This window comes from Anabrus simplex, chromosome 2, assembly GCF_040414725.1.
Source record: "Anabrus simplex isolate iqAnaSimp1 chromosome 2, ASM4041472v1, whole genome shotgun sequence".
Lineage (NCBI taxonomy): Eukaryota > Metazoa > Arthropoda > Insecta > Orthoptera > Tettigoniidae > Anabrus > Anabrus simplex.
The window spans coordinates 999142633-999163814 of record NC_090266.1 but is presented as its reverse complement, the minus strand read 5'-3'; the positions used below and the strand labels follow the sequence as shown (position 1 = coordinate 999163814).

Sequence of the window (21182 nt, the reverse complement as noted above, 5' to 3'; positions counted from 1 at the left end):
ATGTAGTCGAAGACTTAACTCGCCGACTACAAGAAAACCATGAGATTGCTTGAAAAACACTAATACAGAATAAAGAGAAAGAAAAAGAGAGATATGACAAACGACAGCACGACCTAACCTTACAGGTAGGAGATAAAGTATTGTTAAGGGATGAAACCCTGAGACGAGGTAGGTCCCGATAGCTAGAACCTCCGTTTAGTGGCCCCTATGAGATAGAGCGAATTGATGGCATACACTGTCTTCTAAAACCTAACAGAAAGGGAAAATTAATAAAGGTGCATAGGAACACATTAAAATTATATATCTGAATGTGAGAAAGGATTGGCTTCATTTCGGCCGCGATGGTCTTGCGCTCTTCACCATCCCAACGGCTTTTTAGAACTATCGATAGTTGCTGGTGTGGTTAGTAGAAATACCGTGCCAAACTGCGTGCAAAATTTTTGAAGAGAAATTAGAAATTTAACCTGGGGATATTGAAGCCAAGGAATTTTGGTACGGGAATATCAGTGCGTATATATCCTTAGTACACATCACGAAAAGACTGTGAGATAGCGAGGCCGCAGTCTAGATGTCAACCTCGCAAAAGGACAACAGCGCTGGAAAAGCTGAGTCCTGCACTTAATAAATAAGTGCCCCTGTATTTGAAGGCGACAAATTAATAACAAACCCTTACATACATAGTGATTGTAATGTAGAATGTAAATGTAATGAAAAACCTGAATCAGGCCCGGTTTCTTCAACTCTATGTTAAATTCTGCTTAACAAATGTTATCTAACAATTGTTATTAATTTAACAGTTCGTTTAAAAGTTCCCTGTTTCACGAACACATTTCCAACATTTGTTACGAAACAATTGTTAAAGACAAATTAACACATTTCCGTAAGATTTCTGAACGCGTTTGGCAGTGAGCGTCTTTTGTTTCTTTACATATAGCGCTCCTAGTGGCGTGTTGAAATAGTATTTTGTCACACAGACACATGGTTGACATTATTATAGGTTATGGTTAGCGGAGACCGCTAAGAAGTAAACATGTCAAGTAAGAGGCAACAACAGCGTTAATATGATGAATGCGAGACAAATGTTGTTATAGTTTTAATTTAAAATTATGCGAGTGTGCAAAAAAATGAAATAACGGACTGTTATATCACAACATTCGATATAGCCTATTCTTCTAGGAGTGCAATCTAAGGTTCCTACATCACCGGGAAAATGTGATAATTGATATGTTTTGAATGATTTTCGGGCATTCTTTTATTGCGGGGAAAATAATGTAGTACCTTGTTAATGCTGCAATGGCAGCAAGAATTCTTTGTAGAATTCTGCACACTCTTTTCTTGCCCTCGTGAACATAGTCACCTACAATTAGGCCTTTTTTTTCTTTAAAAAAAAATACTATTTGTTCGGGACGTCGACCTACGAAGATCTTTTGCCCCTACAATTAGGCCTACATGGAAAGTGTCTCGAGGTCAGATGTCGTTACAAACCTCCGCTTCGGACGAAGTGGAGGTGATATAACACTAGAGGCGAACAAATTTTACTTAAACATGTCAGGTCCGTAACCTAATAACTTCTGAAAAATTGATGAAACCCCGATTCCAATGCAAGGCGTATATATTTAGGAGTTGTGGCATAGTGGTCATTGTACTTGTCTGCGAGCGTCGTAGACGTGAGTTCGAGTCTCGTTTCAGGGAACGTTATTTAAAAATGGGAACAAAAATATTACGCAAATTGCAGTACAGGTACACTTTGTTTTCTAGCTGAAATTAATATAGGTCTAAACGTTCTCACAGTTACTGCTGGATCTCTTCTTAATCTGTTTATCCTCCAGGGTAGGTTTTTCCCTCGAACTCAGCGAGGGATCCCACCTCTACCGCCTCAAGGGCAGTGTCCTGGAGCTTCAGACTTTGGGTCGGGGGATACAATTGGGGAGAATGATCAGTACCCCCCCCCCGGCGGCCTCACCTGCTAGGCTGAACAGGGGCCTTGTGGAGGGATGGGAAGATTGGAAGGGATAGACAAGGAAGAGGGAAGGAAGCGGCCGTGGCCTTAAGTTAGGTACCATCGCGGCATTTGCCTGGAGGAGAAGTGGGAACCCACGGAAAACAACTTCGAGGATGGCTGAGGTTGGAATCGAACCCTCCTCTACTCAGTTGACCTCCCGAGGCTGAGTGGACCCCGTTCCAGCCCTCATACCACTTTTCAAATTTCGTGGCAGAGCCACGAATCGACCCGGACCTCCGGGGGTACTAACCACTACACCACAGAGATGGACTATATTAATTTGAGGTAGGAAATAAAGTTCCACTGCAATTTGATCATTACTTTTATTCGCATTTTTACCTTCACATTCACTGAAATAATTAATTAAATTTGTATTTTTTAAAAAAAGTAATCTAACGCGGGACTCAAACTCTCATCGTCGTGGTTCGTAGACAAGTACTATGACCACTTAGCCACTGTTACACTTGACTAGTGTGCAACTTTTCAAGTATATACGCGGTGCTTTACAATCGGAAATTCGTATTTTTTTCGGAAATTATTACGTTGCGGACCTAACAAGTTCAAGTTAAATGTGTTCGCATTTTAGTGTTCTATCCCCTCCACGTGGTCCGAAGCGGATCCTGCCTCATGACATTTGTCCTCATTTATTTCGAAACCGAAACTGTACGGTATTGACCCAAACCCTTCTACACGAGTTACTGTTGAGTATCCCTCAGCAGGTACATTAAGCTAGTTGAAATCGATTGGACGCAGGGTCTGACCCATCCTTGTAAAATCTATAAGCAACTGCTGCACTGGAGAGATTGGTAAGTAGCAATCTGTTGGAAACTCTAACCTATATCGTCTAGTAGGTACCTTGTTCATTATGGCTTCGGTAATTAGAAATCTTTCTTCTGACAACTCTAAAAGGTCGTTATTTCTTAGTATGGGTCGTCCTTTGCCTTCTTCAGTTTATAAATAGTCCTCATACAGCAGTAAAGCTTCAAACTTACGTCTTCTACATGTCTCCATTTTGAAATTTTAGCAACTGTTAAGAGGTTTAACACAGGGGTGCTGCTAGGTTAATTTAACACAAGATTTAACAATTGTTAGAGTTAACAATTCTTGATTTTGTTAAATTGTGTGTTAAGTCTCCTTAACAGCAATGTTAACACTTAACATTCGTTGAAGAAACCGGGCCTCAGTAGAATAAGATAAACTAACACAAGAATATTACACTTACAAAAGTATAGCGACTTTTTGTTTTCTTTACAGGTCATACGACAAACGATATGGAGAATCCCAGAACGAAAATAGTCTATACTCTAGCTTTAATATGCATATTAAATTTTATGGGAGAGGCGTTAGATTTTCAGATTATGCCTTATGAGAAAACACCAGGTGTTTATTTTAAGAATCAAGGGGAAATGCAATTATATTCCATAGAGTGGAAATTAATCACTTATGTAAATTTGAGTAAATTAAATGATGCATACGTTGTTATACAGAAAAATATGCAAAAGACCCAAACATTGTGCTATCAATTACAGCAAGAATTAAATCACACTTGTCGACACGAAATACAGCTAGAAGCAAGCCGATTGCAAAAGATTCAAGAATTAAAAGAAACTATAAAGCAATTTACTAAAGAAAAGGGTAAACGCGAAAAGAGGAATTTTCAATTTTATAGGAACGATATCTAAAACATTATTTGGCACATTCTAAGAGGAACTGTTTTGCTCATTATATATCTTCACTGAAAAAGGGACCTCTACAATGGACAATTAATGTTTTAAAGTTTAAAATATCAGCCGAATTTATCATTTTATTCGACTTGTTATTAAATAACCAAACTATATTAACGCAAGTTATAGAATTACTACAGACTTATAATGTAACTCATCCCCATACCTAGTACAAATAGGTCACTGTTTTCCAATCTGACAGTAGGCGATTTCATTTTAATGCATGTCAATTTAGTATTATCGACCAAACAAATGCACTATTATCTGTAACGCCTAGTAGTTATAAAAGTTTTTTTAAAGATTGAAAATTGTTATCTGGATGCTCTATTAACATTTTGTAATATTTATAAAAACTGACAAAAAGCTTTAACTTTAGTCAAATAATTGTATAAAGTCATAATATGTCGCATAAAATATGCTACCAATTTTAATCTAAGGTTTTATGGTGTACACCAAAAATTTTAATAGTCATTGTAAGAATATGTTCATATATATATCTATATATATAAAATAACTTGTCCTGACTGACTGACTGACTGATTCATCACCGCCGAGCCAAAACTACTGGACATAAAGAAATGAAATTTTGGGGATATATTCATATTAAGATGTAGGTGCTCGCTAAGAGAGGATTTTTGGATATTACGTCGCTAAGGGGGTAAAAAGGGGGGTGAAATTTTAAAATGTGTGTATCTATATCTCAAAAGTTTAAAAGTGTATAGATGTAAAAATTGGTATTTAGAATATTCTTTAAAAATAAGGAAACACGTATTTTTTGGTTTTCAGAAAATCCTAATAGGAGGGGTAAAAAAGGGTAAAAAGGGGTTGAATGCCTTTAATCAGGATACCGGTACATATATCTCAGAAACTGAAGATATTACAGACCTGAAAATTGGTACTTTTGATCTCTTTTAAAAATAAAGAAACACGTATTTTTTTGTTTTTGAAAAATCCAATTAATGGGAGGGTGAAAATGGGGTGAATTTTTAAAATGAGTGAATCTATATCTCCAAACTTTTAAAGTTTGCAGATGTAAAAATTGGTATTTAGAATCTTCATTAAACATAAAGAAACACGTATTTTTTTGTTTTCGGAAAATCGCAATAGGAGGGGTGAAAAGGGGTGAAAAAGGGGTCGAAAGCCTTTGATGAGGCTACATATATTTCAGAAACTGAAGATATTACAGACCTGAAAATTGGTGTTTGGGATCTCCTTTAAAAATAAAGAAACACGTATTTTTTTGTTTTTGGAAAATCCAATTAATGGGGGGGGTGAAAAGGGGTGATTTTTTAAAATGAGTGTATCTATATCTCAAAACTGTTACAGTTTATAGATGTAAAAATTGGTATTTAGAATCTCCTTTAAAAATAAAGAAACACGTATTCTTTTGTTTTCGGAAAATCCCAATAGGAAGGGTGTAAAAGGGTGAATAATGGGTTGAATGCCTTTAATGAGGCTACTTATATATCAGAACCCGAAGATATTACAGACCTGAAAATTGGTATTTGGGATCTACTTTAAATGTAAAGAAACACGTATTTTTTCGTTTTTGGAAAATCCAAATATTGAGGGGTGAAAAGGGGGGTGAATTTTTTAAAATGAATGTGTCTACATCTTAAAACTTTAAAATTTACAGATGTAAAAATTGGTAGTTGGAATCTCCTCTAAAAATAAAGGAACACGTATTTTTTTTGTTTCCTGTAAATCCTAATAGGAGGGGTGTAAAAGGGTGAAAAAAGGGTTGAATGCCTTTAATGAGGATACACATATCTCAGAAACGAAAGATATTACAGAATTGATAATTCGCATATGGGATCTCCTTTAAAAATTAAGAAACACGTATTTCTTAGTTTTTGGAAAAGCCAATTAATGGCGGTTAAACAGGAGTGACAAATTGGGGTGAATTTTTTGAAAGACTATCTCTACAGAATATCTTGGAAACGTAAAATGTTACAGACGTAAAAAGTGGGTGTAAATCTCCTGTAAATGTAAAGAAATATAGGTGATTTGTTTTTGGAAACTCCACTTAAGGGGAACTCAAAAGGGGTGAAATTTTAAAATGAGAATTTTTACAGTATATCTAAAAAAACTTAACATGTTACAGAAGTGAAAAATTGTATTTTTTATGTCTATTAAACATAAAGAAAAGTGTATTTTTAGTTTTCGGAAATACCACCCTCGGGTGGAGGGTGGGGGGGTAAAAGTGACTGAAAATGGTGATGAATTCTTTTAATTAGACTACTGATATCTCCAAAATGAAGATGTTACAGACGTGAAATTTAATTTTTGCAATCTGCTTTAAAAGTAAAGAAACATGTATTCTCGGAAAATCCAATGAAGTGGGGTGGGGTGAAAGAATTGAAAAATTAATTGACTTAATTGTATGAGAATACATACATCTAATAAAAACTAAAGTTGTTACAGACGTGAAAATTCGTATTTGGATCACCTTTAAAAACAAAGAAAAACGTGTTTTGGTGGGGGAAACCATCTTGGAGGGCGGGAGTGTAAAGGAGTTGAATTCCTTTCATGAGGACACATAAGTCAAAAACTGAAGAAGTTAGAGTCGTGATAATTGGTATTTAGAAGATCCTTTACTATTAAAGAAACAAGTATTTTTTGCGGGAAAATTCACTTGGGGGGGGGGATTATTGTGAAATGAAGTGAAAAAAGTTAAATTATTTTTATGGGGATACTTATATCTCAAAACTGAAGGTAATAGACGTGAAGATTGGTGTTTGGAATCTCCGTTAAACATAAAGAAAAAAGCATTCTTTTAATTTTCTTTTGGGGGGGGGGGGGGGTGGCGGTAAATAAACTTAAGGCGGTGGGGTGTAGAAGGAGGTGAGACCAATTAATTTTACTGTTATTAATGTACTTATAAGGATCCTCCGTTGCTCAGGCGGCAGCACGCCGGCCTTTCACAGCTGGGTTCCGTGGTTCAAATCCCGGTCACTCCATGTGGCATTCGTGCTGGACAAAACGGAGGCGGGACAGGTTTTTCTCCGGATACTCCGGTTTTTTCCGTCATCAGCCATTCCAGTAACACATAATAATAATAATAATAATAATAATAATAATAATAATAATAATGATAATAATAATAATAATATTCCGGACCGTCGTCAAATCTGCGGACCGCGCTGGAAACGGTTCCTGGACGGGTAATGACTAAGAATGCAGTCCGGCCGCGGGTTCAGTGCCGCCAAGGCACCCAATATGACAGCACGCCAGATCTCCTGAAGGATTTTATCCATATTAAAAATATTATAGGAAAAGATGGCAAAGATTTACGGACCCAACTGACCGGGAGGAATACAGTACCTGAGCCTAAACCTGGAAGTAAAAAATCAATTGCTGGAAAGGAAGATTTAAAAATGGGAGGAAACGTGCCGTAAAATAATATAAAACGAGTCAGATCGGGAATATTGGTGGATTCTCGCAGAAAACGAGTCAGATAGAGAATTTCGGCGGATTATATATTTAAAACAATAAGCATTCAATTATAAATTTCAGTATAATACCGTAGCGAAGCACGGGTATCTTGCTAGTATATATATATATATGTATGTTGTAAGTTATGTTAATATTGTACTTAGGCCTTGTCACTAAGTTTCCTATGGCTGATGATGGCATACAAATAATGCCGAAACCGGTCCCAATGTTTGAAAGGTAATAAATATGTGATGTGTTAATGACGTCACATTGTTTTTGTATTGAAAAGGTGGACATAACTATCCTCAATTTATAGTGTAAATCTAGATTCAATACGGACCAAAATGAAGTTCTTAACTTTAAACATTAGATGAAAACGACTCCGAATACTATCAAAATAAAATTTCAGAGTTAGAGAAAGAGCAGATGTCAATGATCAAAATCACGAAGGAACAGTTAACCGTTGTTAAGTCAACTCTACAATCGGTCAATAGTACTTTATATGATGTAACAGCTAATGAGTTACGCTTGAATAAAAACTTAGAACAGATAAAAGAATTTCTTAAAAATGAAACGGGTCAGTTAAAACAAGTATTTACACAAATGGATATAGAAATTGCAGTCAATAGGCAGCTGTTCGAAATTGAGGATCTGATATCACAGTTGTATGATCAATATAAGGTAATAGCATTAGGGATAATGTATGCACAATTAGGAATTATACATGTGCAAATTTTAAGCCCCACAGAAATTATAAGAGCCTATAGAAAATTTAGGGATCAATTTCCACACAATGACCTTACCATTTGAGCTGGGAACGACTCAAGAACATTTAATCTATAAGATTGTAAATGTAAATGCATTTATTAATAAGAATATGCTGGCAAGTGTAATAATGATGCCTCTTAGTGACAAAAAGACTTATAAATTGTATGAAATACTTCCTTTCCCAACACCAGTGCAAAATAACATAGGAGAATTTGTACACATTAGAGCAGAAATTTTTTTTATTGTAATTGACGCTGAAAAGCAATTACATGCATACTTAACTGATAAGCAAATAAGAAAATGTAAAGAAATTAACGAGGAATGTAGGGTATGCAAATCAGACTTTCCACTAAAGATAATACAGGTAGACAAAGACTGTATAGTTACTCTATTAAAAGGGATAAATACTGTACCAAAAAACTGTGCAAAAGATGTCACTCACATTGAACAATTAACATGGTTGTTCATTAAAGAAAATAAATATGTGTATCTAGCACCAGAACCAACAAAAATAACTGTAGTGTGTAAAGACACCACTGAGGTGACTTTAAATAATTCAGGGATAATTACATTTTATGAATATTGTACAGTGTATGGACTAAACAGTAAAATACGGTCCACAGAAAAGGTAAATACCACTGACAGGAAAGATTTAATACCAGATGTCTTGTTAGAATATGATTGTTGTATACATTTGAACAGTGATTTAAAATTAGGAGATGTAATAAATTTAAATGAAGCCCCCTTGCACAGTTTGTTAACACATGTCGAGGACTATAAACATGCAGGCAAGAAAGTAGAGGAAGTCGAGAACTTAATTATTGATAAAGAAAAGGAAATGTACACAAATCACATGTATTCCTATTTTAAAGTCTATAAAATAATCGTATGGACTATTGTAGCCATACTTGCCATATTAATGTGTTGTAAATGTTGTAATCCATGTCTTGTTAGCATATGTAAAAAGAAATATTGGGATTCAGCTACTGGGTGTTGTATGAAAATTTGCGTCAAGCAAAAGATAATTAATGCAAGTCGAGTGAAGGCGAAGTCATCAGACGATGACATAGTAGTGCATTTTGAGAGACCTAGAGTAATTGACACTAGGCCTAGTATTCATAACCTAGAATCAGAGTCAGGTATTTCAGAGATAGAGGAGGATAAAGAAAAAGTACAAACATCCCGTAGCCAGAGGATCAAAGACAAAGCCAGAGTATTAAAAAAAGTCAAAGAGAAGGGACTGACAGAAGTGATCGCAACGTGGGTCGCGATACACTTCTTTACCTGGGCAGGGAGGTGTCGCGAGCACCGATTTGCAACACGTCCTTCCGTGGGAAATTATGGGGCGAGCGCATCGAACAAGATTCGATCCATGACCTCCCAGTCAGAAATCCCTAATACTCATGAGTAGTTTAAGTGTAATATATGAAAGGAAGATACAGCAAGAAACAGTGGAAGTGAATGACTAAGTGTAATAGAATATCAGTACAGTGAATAAGTGCAGAATTGCAATTATGATTAAAAGCATTTCTTAATGCTAGTCTCAACTTGGAACATTTCAGTGAGCTGAGAATGAGGCAAACTTGTGCAATCAGAATATTGGTCAGAGAAACAAGTAAACAGACTACAAGGTCATAGTTAGAAGCTTTTAGAGGGTGGACCAGGAAAAGCAAACCTGTTGTTGGTCACGTAGCAAGGTGCCCTGTAAAAATAAGAACGCATGCTGTGGTGCAATAATTCTTTCTAGAAAGAATCTCTGGAAGGTCACCAGTCACATGTACATTCATGAGACGGATGGGACCACACTTGAAGTAACCAATAGGAAACTAACAGATCAGTAATGTGAAGGAACATAGTAGTAGGGGATGACTTGTTCCAGAAGCTCAGAGAAATGATAAAGGGGAGTGACAAAGGAGCCTCTTGGTCATTTGGTCGTTCGGGCATTCTGCATCATTCTGGTCAATCTGTTGGTAGTAATCCTGGTATCATTCAGGCAGTTATTCTATAACATTGGAAAGGAACGTTCTCTTGGGAAGGGACAGACACTAGATCACTTGGCAGAGAAGAGACTCTGTAGAATAAAGTCAGTGAAGATAGCAGTATATGAGGTTAGTCAGATTAGGCAGTAGTTGAGCCTACCATCAGTATAAGAAGTTATTCAAATTAGGCAGCAATTAAGACTGTCAAGCAGTAGAACTGGCTAGCAGTGTTCCACAGGGTAAAGTACAGAGACAGTGCATAGAGAGAACTCACTGAGTGTTTGAAGAAGACTGTAGTTTCAGCTAGCATTCACCTTAGAGTTCTGTGTTCGAGTCCTGAAACTGTCAGGGAAGATTCAGAGGAACACCACAACGAGGATTCAAGAGAGAAGCAAGAAGAAAGAAGCTTCAAAACCCGAGATAAGTATCAACTAGTTAAGAAACTTTAAAGACTGAAGGGAATTTATAAATGTTGTAAAGTGAATCATAGAAGTGTGTGTATTTTCCAAGTAAGTCAGAGACTGATAAACTGGTTATTTAAAAGTAATATTGAGAAGAGAATAATTACAAGTGTGATGTAATATTATTGGAAGGGTATATTTGATAGTTTGTTTAAATAAATTAGACTAAGAATTTAATGGTGTCAGAAAGTGTCTTATATAAAGGTCAATCTGATATTCGAACCCAAGTCCTCAGCCTGTCCTGTTCATAGAATACGACACTTCGTACAGAATACTGCTACATCTTGAGTCAATCTCACTTATTATATTACCATCCTGGGAGAACACACAACCTAAATACTTGAAATTATTGACCTGTTCTAGCTTTGTATCACCAATCTGACATTCAATTCTGTCGAATTTCTTACCTACTGACATCAATTTAGTCTTCGAGAGGCTAATTTTCATACCATACTCATTGCACCTATTTTCAAGTTCCAAGATATTAGACTGCAGGCTTTCGGCAGTTTGCCATTAAGTCCAAGTTGTCAGCATAGGCCAAACTGCTTACTACATTTCCACATAACTGAATCCCTCCCTGCCATTTTATACCTTTCAGCAGATGATCCATGTAAACTACGAACAGCAAAGGTGAAAGATTACAGCCTTGTCTAACCTCTGAAAGTACCCTGAACCAAGAATTCATTCTACTATCAATTCTCACTGAAGCCCAATTGTCAACATAAATGCCTTCGATTGGATTTTAATAATCTACCCTTAATTCCATAGTCCCCCAGTATAGTGAACATCTTTTCCCTCGGTACCCTGTCATATGCTTTCTCTAGATCTACGAAACATAAACACAACTGCCTATTCCTCTCGTAGCATTTTTCAATTACCTGGCGCATACTGAAAATCTGATCCTGACAGCCTCTCTGTGGTCTGAAACCACACTGGTTTTCATCCAACTTCCTCTCAACGATTGACCGCACCCGCCCTTCCAAGATGCCAGTGAATACTTTGCCTAGTATACTAATCCATGAGATACCTTGATAGTTGTTGCAATCCTTCCTGTTCCCTTGCTTATAGATAGGTGCAATTACTGCTTCTGTCCAATCTCAAGGTACCTTACCAACACTCCACGCTAATTTTACTACTCTATGAAGCCATTTCATCCCTGCCTTCCCACTATACTTCACCACTTCAGGTCTAATTTCATCTATTCCTGCTGCCTTATGACAATGAAGTTTTTTTTACCATCCTTTCCACTTCCTCAAGCATAATTTCACCAACATCATTTTCCTCCTCCCCATAAGCTTGGCTGTTTGCAACACCACCAGGATGATTTCCTTTGACATTGAGAAGATGTTCAAAATATTCCCTCCACCTCTCCAGTGATTCCCTGGGATCTATTATGAGTTCACCTGAATTACTCAAAACACTGTTCATTTCCTTTTATATGATTTATGATTTATGATATGATTTATATGATGTATAGGTAAGGTAAGGGTTATTCTGCCCAAAGGCAGGTCTGAACCTCCGCAGAGGTGTTCCTGAGCCGGAGGTTACGTGCGGTGGGGTGGCCAGTTCCTTTCCGCTCCTCCATTCCCTCACCCCCCCACCAACAGCGCGTGGCAACCCATCCAACTCCTGACCACGCCCAATGTTGCTTAACTTCGGAGATCTCACGGGATCCGGTGTTTCAACACGGCTAAGGCCGTTGGCATATGATGTATAAATCCAATGCAATGTTGTGCAACTCAAGGACAACGTATCTTCGGAACTAGAGATTTACTGAAAATTCCATTCATTGTAAATAGGTTACTGGAGACTCTCAAAATTATGAGAAAACATGTGTCATATTCTTCCAGTAGCCTGGCCAGGCAATGTATATAACGAGGCAGTCTTGAGGATTGAGTAGAGTTGTTTTAATAAGAGTTGTGAGTGCAAGTCGTTAATCGAGTATGTGAATTCATGTTGTGATTGGTAGTATGTTGACATGTTATTGTGGCGGTCTTCTTCTTTTTATTCTTTATATTTATTGTTCAAAAGCACAGTAGTCAAGTGTTAACGATGGCAGTTTATTAGTGCATGTGTGTAGAATATGTGTAAATAACTTGTAAATAAAACAGTGAACACAATTGACACCATTTCGTGTGCATCTTTGTGGCTACAACAAACACCTTGGAAAAAGAAAAACACTCTGAGACGCTGGCATATGGTGCAATTTTTGAGAAATAAAATTCTTATCATACTTGTCTTCAATTACATTATAATTAACAGAGAGTAAAGCCAAACTTGAAGTCTTGTAAGTGAAGAAGAACCAAGCTGAGACTATTTTGATCAATGGGTTAATCATGAAATGTTGGAAGTACACTTTATAATAATACTCACCTTCTAAGCATGGTGAGGGCCCACCCGTCGACCGCAATATCTTGAGTGGCAGCTAGAAAGCTTAGAATGAAGAAATATCCCGTCAGCTTCAGAATATCTGGATCGGTGCAGTTAGTACAAACGCCAAACCAGCATTTATCACAAACGCCTAACAATTCATCTACATTTCTTGATAGGAAAATCATAAAGATGCCAATTAGATATTGGGAAGGGATTAGCCATGATTTGCGGCGTCCGAATCTTTGAATATAGATTGAATCCACGATTGGTGCCCATAGCAATTTCAAACTGAATGGCCAGGTCGCAAAACTAAAATTAGCCTGTAATAAAGGAAATAAAACTGGCATTAATGAGGTTAATTATACAATGAACAGCATCAACAAACATGAGAGAGAGAGAGAGAGAGAGAGAGAAAGAGAGAGAGAGAGAGAAAGAGAGAGAGAGAGTGTGGTGGTGGTTTTTTTTTTTTTTTTTGCAAGGCCTTAGTGTGCAAAGGATCTTTCAAAAGCCACATCTGTGTATAATGTCTGTTGCAACTTCTAGGTGCCCAGAATCCAAGTCCTAGAAGCTTTGGCTTCAAGTATAGAAATTTGTCATCATCTCGGGATCTACTTGTCGTAGGAAGTAAAGGGCAGTTGGTTCATCTGAATGACATGAATTTGATTTCCCCATCAAGGCGAAAAATTTTGAAATTAGACTAACACTTCCAGGCAGGTACACTGGCCCTGGGTCTACTTTTATTGCTTTACTGTCATGTAATCGTGTAGTATTTCTTTCCTTTGATATTATCTTTATTCACAGAACACGTTATTTTATTTTTATTTTCATATTTCTTATTTCTGTGAAGAATATTAATAATAATAATAATAATAATAATAATAATAATAATAATAATAATAATAATAATGTTATTTGTTTTACGTCCCACTAACTATTTTTTAAGGTCTTCGGAGACGCCGAGGTGCCGGAATTTAGTCCCGCAGGAGTTCTTTTACGTGCCAGTAAATCTACCAACACGAGGCTGTCGTACACCTTCAAATACCACCGGACTGAGCCAGGATCAAACCTGCCAAGTTGGGGTTAGAAGGCCAGCGCCTTAACCGTCTGAGCCACTCAGCCCGGCGTGAAGAATATTAATGAATGGCTGAGGAATGAATGTGTAGAGACTGCGGGTGTTAGCAGGCATTAAGGAGTATGAGGGAAGAGATGGAGAGTTTGAGGGAGATAATTAGGATTATAGCAAAGATCACAAAAAAAAGGTAGGTCCCCCTAAAATAATGTACAAGGTATGGTGGGTAGACAAGAGGGAGGGCACAAGTATGTGAAGACAAGTGGGTTAACTTTAAGGGGAAGGAATTTGATGGCCAAGGAGTCGAGTCAGGGTGCAGTTGTTAAAGAGAGGTATCAGTGAGAAATTAGTATGAATCACTGCTGGTAGAACAGCAGAGAGAAGATGGGGGGAACAGAGAAGTGTTACAGAAGAGGAGAAGGTAAGAGGAAAGGGAAATCTAGAATAGAGGATAGGAAGAAGGAGGTCGAACAGGGCCATGAGAGTGAGAAAAGGGGAGGGAGGAAGAGGAGTAGGTACTGCAGCTATTGGGAATGATAACGGAGATCTGGAGGGTAGGAGATCTAATGAGGTGGGTGGGATTGAGGTTTTGGTCGTGAGAGACTCCATTGTTAGGCATATGAGGAAAGTGTGTGAAGGAAAGGTAACCAGGAAAGAGTGTTATCCAGGATTAGTTTAAGATGATGTTGAGGAAAGTGGAAGGGAAGGAGGAGGGAAAGGAAAAGGTGATAAATATTCACGTTGGTACCAAGAAAGTCAGACAAGTAGGAATAGATACCAACATACATTGAGTGGCCAAAAGTCATGAGAGGACACTGTATGTGATGTTAATAAAGAGTTGCTCCAACGCACACCATCATAATGGCAGCAATACAGCGAGGCATTGACTTGCCAGGTGTTGGAATTTTTTTGGAGGGATCTGGACCCATGCATCTTGTACTGCTACCCACAATTGGTCCTGTGTAATTGATGCAGGGTTCATGGAGCGTACACCAGCATCGACAGCATCCCATAAATGCTAGATTGGATTAAGATTGGGGGATCAAGAGGGCCAATCCATGGTTGTAACTTCATTGGAGTGCTCCTCCAACCACCTGTGTGCCACCACAGAGCGGTAACATGGCGCATTGTCCTGCTGAAACATGGCATCTCCATCAGGGTACTTTAGGGCCAGAAAGGGATGCAGATGGTCTGAAAGAATGTTCACATAATGTGCACCAGTCAGCGCTCCCTGCAGCCGGAAAATGATGCCTAATTGCGACCATGGGAACACTGCCCAGACCAGAACAGAGCCACCTCCCGCCTGGACACAACCTTATCGAGACGCAGGATCCACAGCTTCATGAGGCATACGCCACACTCTCATACACCAATCAGCTCGATACAACTGGAACCAGATTAATCGGACCAGAGCACACGCCGCCACTGTTCCATGGTCTGATGTTCACGGACCTGTGCACGTCATTGAGCTGTGTCGAGGTGCCAGCAAAGGGACACGAGTTGGTCGTCGGCTGGTGAAGCCTATGGAGTGCAGTTGCCTCGTTACAGTTCTGGTAAAAATGGTTCCTGACTCCCAACATTCAACTGGGTGGTGATCTGACTCACAGTAGTCCATCGAGCGCCTAGTATGGTTCTGCGGAAGAGACATTATGTCCGTTCGTTAAACAGCTGTGGTCTTCCCATGCGGCAGTTTACGTGGGTGGTAACATTCTCTCTGCGATATTTAAGATCCACCCTCGACACTGTTGACCTCGGAAACCCGAATTCACGTGTAATCCCCACAATGCTATGACCCATCTTCACAATACTGGTGTCGGAGACAGACTGCTCAGCTACATTGCAGCTAGCCGCAATGCTCAGTGATCATATACACCACCTTTTCTAATGGGACACCCCTTCCCGTGATTTTTGGCCATTCAGTGTAGTTGGAGGTGAGTGCGATCTGCTAATGGCAGCACCGGAGATGTTTCAGAGAGCAGAGATTGTTATCAGTGAGGTACAGTTTAGGATGGATACTGAATTGAGGATGATCGGGTATTTAAATGAGCCTATGGAATGGGTATGTGGGAAACAGGGAATGAGACTTGCAGATCCTAATAACTGGGTAGAAGACAAGGATATGTGCTCAGATGGCTTTCACTTGGACCGCATGGGTACGTTTAAGTTAGGTGGTTTGTTTATAGGGGCTGAAGGGAGGGGAGGTACATTCAGGAAAAAGGGGTGGGCTAGAAAGCAGTGATGAGAGTACCGGGAGCTGGAAGTCAAGCAAGTATGACAAAGTTGTTAATGATGAAAAGTAGAAATATTGTAAGAAAAGGAATAGAATTAAAGTAATTTAATACATATATATTCACCAGGTATTGTAATAGGAGTTAAATCATGACTGAAAAGTGACATTATGGATGTGGAAATTTTCTCCCGGAACTTGAGTGTTCACTGGTAAATAGACAGAAAGATGGACAGACACACATAAGTTTATTTTAACTGGCAAAGCTAGGGCCACATGTCCCTGTCTTACACTTAACAAGTGAATATAATAAATAACATACAATAAAAATATTTAATAAAGAAACAAATTACTATACTACCATGCTGTCTTCCTGTACATAAAATATCCATTATATTACACAATATATATGAACATTTAGCTACTTAAGTACAATAATATAATACCTATGAATAAACAAAATACAATGAATGACAAGAACAACAACTACAACAATAATAATACCCTACTATTATTGACAATTCCAAAAATTTCTCACAATGACAAAAGTTTCACTTTTCATGTTATGACTGTGGGCGAAAAAGTTTCAAAAATGGGGATAGGGATAAGAATAACTATGCAGGGGACCACAGCTGAGTAGCACTATTACTGCTCTAACATTATTGATGAATGATGTGATGGTTATAATAACAGTATGTATAAGAAGAAAAGAAGAAGAAGACCAGGCGAGTTGGCCGTGCGGTCAGGGGCACGCGACTGTGAGCTTGCATCCGGGAGATAGTGGGTTCAAATCCCCCCGTCGGCAGCCCTGAAGATGGTTTTCCGTGGTTTCCGAATTTCACACCAGGCAAATGCTGGGGCTGTTCGTTAACCCATTGCCATGCAAATATTTTCTCTGAGAAATGTACCTTAGAATGAGATTATTTTTTCTACATTTTATGTTATGGATGCTAAAATGGTTACAAAAGCATACTGCATCAAACTAACAACATTTGGGTTAGAGTTTAACTTACTACAATTAACTGAAGTCTTTTAAGGTATGGTACACCTTGAAACATCCATCCACGTGGAGAGTAACCTTGCATTTGTTGCACTCGAAGCAAGATTCCTTCCAGACTCCACGCTCAAAACAGACTTCACATCTCCTTGATGTGGCTGATTCACTTGCTGTAGAAGCAATCGTTTCAGGAAAATGAACCCAGTGCCTTTCCTGTAGTCTCACTGGTGTGCTACCTTGAAATGGACCTCCTGTAGTGGCGTAATCAGGAAGGGCGCCAACTTCCAGAATGTTATTTACATATGCATGGGTTTCCTTGCAAATTCCCTCCCGAAAAGTGTCAGTAAGGAACTGACTCACGACATCATATTCTGTAGCATTATCATCCAGATGCCTCCTGACTACAGTATTTAGCTCCCGAACAATACCACGTGCATTGTGCCTTTTGGAAAGTTACTGGCCAAACTCCATTTTCAATTGCTCGATGCGGCGAGGTTATGTACGAAGTTATCTTTATCCTCACTATCAATTTCACGTGCGGAGTCACAGTTCTCAGACGCACTATCACTGCTAAAATTACTATCAGATAATTCTGACATTCCTTCATCACCACTATCAAGCAGAATTTGCAGAATTCTTTCCTCTTCCTCCTCGCGATGTTTACACGACATCTTGCTCTGTGGTAGCATTTCTTTCATGAACAAGATGACCAACTTTAGAATCAAAATATACATTGACAAAATAGCCTTCGGATATTAACATTGGCATGTAAACCCGCTACGACTATCTAGGAACGTAATTCTAAAGTACATCATCACAATCGAAAGAAATCAGTAGTCAGACAGACATATTTCCGACTTGAGTACACGGGGACGGTTGTACCCGACATTGCATGTTAATGAATGTGGAACTCTTGACGGCTGTACCCGTCATTGTAGCGGAATGGGTTAATTAAGGCCAAGGCCGCTTCCTTCCAATTCCTAGGCCTTTCCTATACCATCGTCGCCATAAGACCTATCTGTGTCGGTGCGACGTAAAGGAACAAGCAACTAGCAAGAAGAAGAAGACAAACCATCGCACTATGAGCTTATCTCGTGGAGATATATTGACCACCCTCTTTTAAATCTTTGGTGGTTTGATATCCCTCCGACCTCCTGCAGAAGGAAGTTCCACTCACGTCTGGCCACAACAGTGAAGGAATTGTTATAGGTTGAGGAGTTATGGTTAGGAATAGCGAGCAATGTCGTGCTCCGCGCTCTGGTGTTTTTATCATGGTGTTCAGAAAGGCTATGAAATTGTTCATACAGGTACGGTTGGGGACTGTATGGTAAGAATTCAATGCAATGCAGTCAGGGAATGCAGCATGCAATTTCCTTATAGACACTGCCATTTGAGGTTGACGTAAGACTGGTTAACGTGATCTGAAAATTTAGAATTACATATAAATCTTACAAAGGCATCCTGTGCACATTGTAGTTAATCTCAGAGTTCAGTTTCCATGTCTTTGTAAACTATGTCACAATAGTAGAATATTGGAAGAACAAGAGTTTTGACTAGTTTCTTCTTTAAACTGCAGAAGAATATAAATTTGAAATTGTTTAAAGTGTGCAACGTGGCAAAAAACTCGTCTACTCACAGATATTGTCTGATCCCACCATGAGAGATGCTAGTCAATGATTACTCCCATGTTTTTTTTTACGCTCTTGCAAAAGGGCAAAACTTTGTTTTGAAGTCATCCGTCAGGGATGGACATGCGGTAGTTACTGGAAATACATCTTGGGTGCACAATTGCTATGGTTTGTGACTTCTTCGGGTTTAAAATAAGTCCATGCTGGAAAGACCCTTTGCTTACAGCCTCCAGATCCATGTCAATTTGCTCAATTGCTGTTGAAAAGTCTGTTGGTTTTGCTTGGATGTACAATTGTATGTCATAAGAATAAATGTGACATTTACAGTGTGTCAACTACTTAGCTAGGTCATTGATAAAGAGTGAAAACAGCAAAGGAGCTAGGCTTGACCTTTGTGGGATACCTCTTTCCACATGTTGCCATGAAGAAAAGGTACCTTGATTGACGACACATTGTTGACATGTGATACAATTCCTTTAGTTTTGCCAATTGCCACCTTTCCAATACAATGAAAATATATAACAAACTTACATATTTATTATGTTGTTTACATGGTACATGTTTCGCTCCTTTTCGTGAGCATCATCAGCCAAACTATCATTAATCTAAGATTGTGTAAGATCATAAAACAATTCTTTTGGTTCAAGATTACTCCTATAAAACTAATTGACAATCTTATAACATTTTAAAAGTCACACAACAATAAAATTATGTCTTAAGTTAACACTTTTTGTCTAAAATCTTCTTCAGTCCAAACATTTTATCGCCGAAACTCATCCGGTGAACATCTTTTAAAATTGTTTAAAAATAAGAATAAAATAAAAAAACTTTGAAATCTGGCTAGTTGTGTTGATTTCCGTTGCTTAACTTGTATAATTGTCATTAAAATTTCATAACAGTACTGAATATTTTCTGCAGTTGATTACTGTCATTATGGTCGACAGACTTGTTCTCGTTGCTAGAGTAACATTTATAAAATGTATTGGTATTAATTTATATTATCAATGGGGCAAAATTGTTTGCTGGTCCTTTTTAAGGGGCCATTTGGGAGCTCAAAGTTGGCGGTGCGCACAATGAATTGTACAGTACATGCCGGCACACGTCAGCGCTCACAGCCAGTGGCTGTCTTGCCTCGCCTTCCCCCTCCACTCCTTCGGTTCTCCTCTGTCCCCCATCACATAAGGCTGCCTACATTTGTGTACACGAGATTGCGGATGAAGACTGGTGTTAGTTGGGACATTTTATTTACAAAGATGAATTTATTACGGAATAAATAAACAACGAAAATTGTTTACAAATCACTACTTAACATACAAATAATACATAATCAAATATCATCTGCATCATCATGACACTCAAAGTGTTCAAGAAATGACTTTATTCTAGCACAGTCTGGCATTGGTCCATTGTTCATGGCATGATGGTGAATATCTAACACAAAATGTGAATAATAAAACACAAGACAACAATGTGTGCACCTTATGAACGAAAAAATGGTACAATCTTTTCCAGCACACTTTCTATCAGTCAAATCATGAAAATTTGTTTGCGAGACAGTATGAAATTATAGTATATTGTCTGCGAGACAGTATGAAATTATAGTATATTGTCATTAACGGAATAATCACCTGCTTTTCAATCATATTTCAGCATTGGTACAAAACAATCAGCTTATAATTGGTTATGAGCTAGTATTTGACTAGTTATAATGAAAAGTCTGCTTTTGGGTTTTAATTTTGATTGGCCGTGTAAATTCCTTACCCGGCAAATGTTTTCCATTCGACGAACTAAACATTTTAGTTGTCGGAAGAGTCCAAGATCGCACGGCTGGAAAAGATACATAGTTCCTTTCAGTATGTATTCAATTTTTACATGTTTGTTCATTAGGGATTCAAGATGTGCATTTTTGCCCTGACCACTGAATGAATCTATGAGAAGAAGATTTCTTCCGTCTTCCTGTAATTGCGCATGGAAAACGTTTTGAAACCAGTCACGTACATGCCCTTTCCCCATTTTCCCGGAACATGAACGATCAATTACGGCATATTTAAAGGCATTCATGTAGGCTTTGATACTTTCTTGTACTCTAGGTCCAAACTTTCTATTAATTTCTTGGAAAACGATCAAGAACAACTGTCCCATTTCTCCGGCTTTAGAAATGTGATATTGCATTGTGTGGGAGTGCGTAAAACTATTTCGGCTAACAAGCCTAGCAAGAACGTCTTTCACACCACGAAAATCATAACTTCTCTGTGTTGCCATTTCGTACTCAAATCGGGACTGGTCCGAATTCCAGATATTGGCATCCGGGATCTCTTTCTTTTCTTGTAATTCATTAATGAACGTTACAAACTTTTTAGCCACTTCGTGCCGTACTTCTTCGTCTGTTTTATCTTTCTTTTCTTGCAATTCATTAATGAACGTTACAAACTTTTTAGCCACTTCGTGCCGTACTTCTTCGTCTGTTTTAAACGTTTTAGTGACTAGTTTGGTTACTTTTCGGAACCGAATTTTCAAAC

At 38.2% G+C, this 21182-nt stretch overlaps 1 protein-coding gene across 2 annotated transcripts in view; it reads right to left on the bottom strand.

The window, feature by feature from the left end:
• The window catches only part of LOC136864620 (acetyl-coenzyme A transporter 1), a 498114-nt gene that overhangs the window by 446617 nt on the left and 30315 nt on the right, over positions 1–21182 (bottom strand). For both annotated transcript variants that reach the window (XM_067141859.2, XM_067141861.2), the window contains exon 3: positions 12743–13062. In XM_067141859.2, the coding sequence (XP_066997960.2) occupies positions 12743–13062 (320 nt within the window). The remainder of the gene's footprint in view (positions 1–12742; positions 13063–21182) is intronic.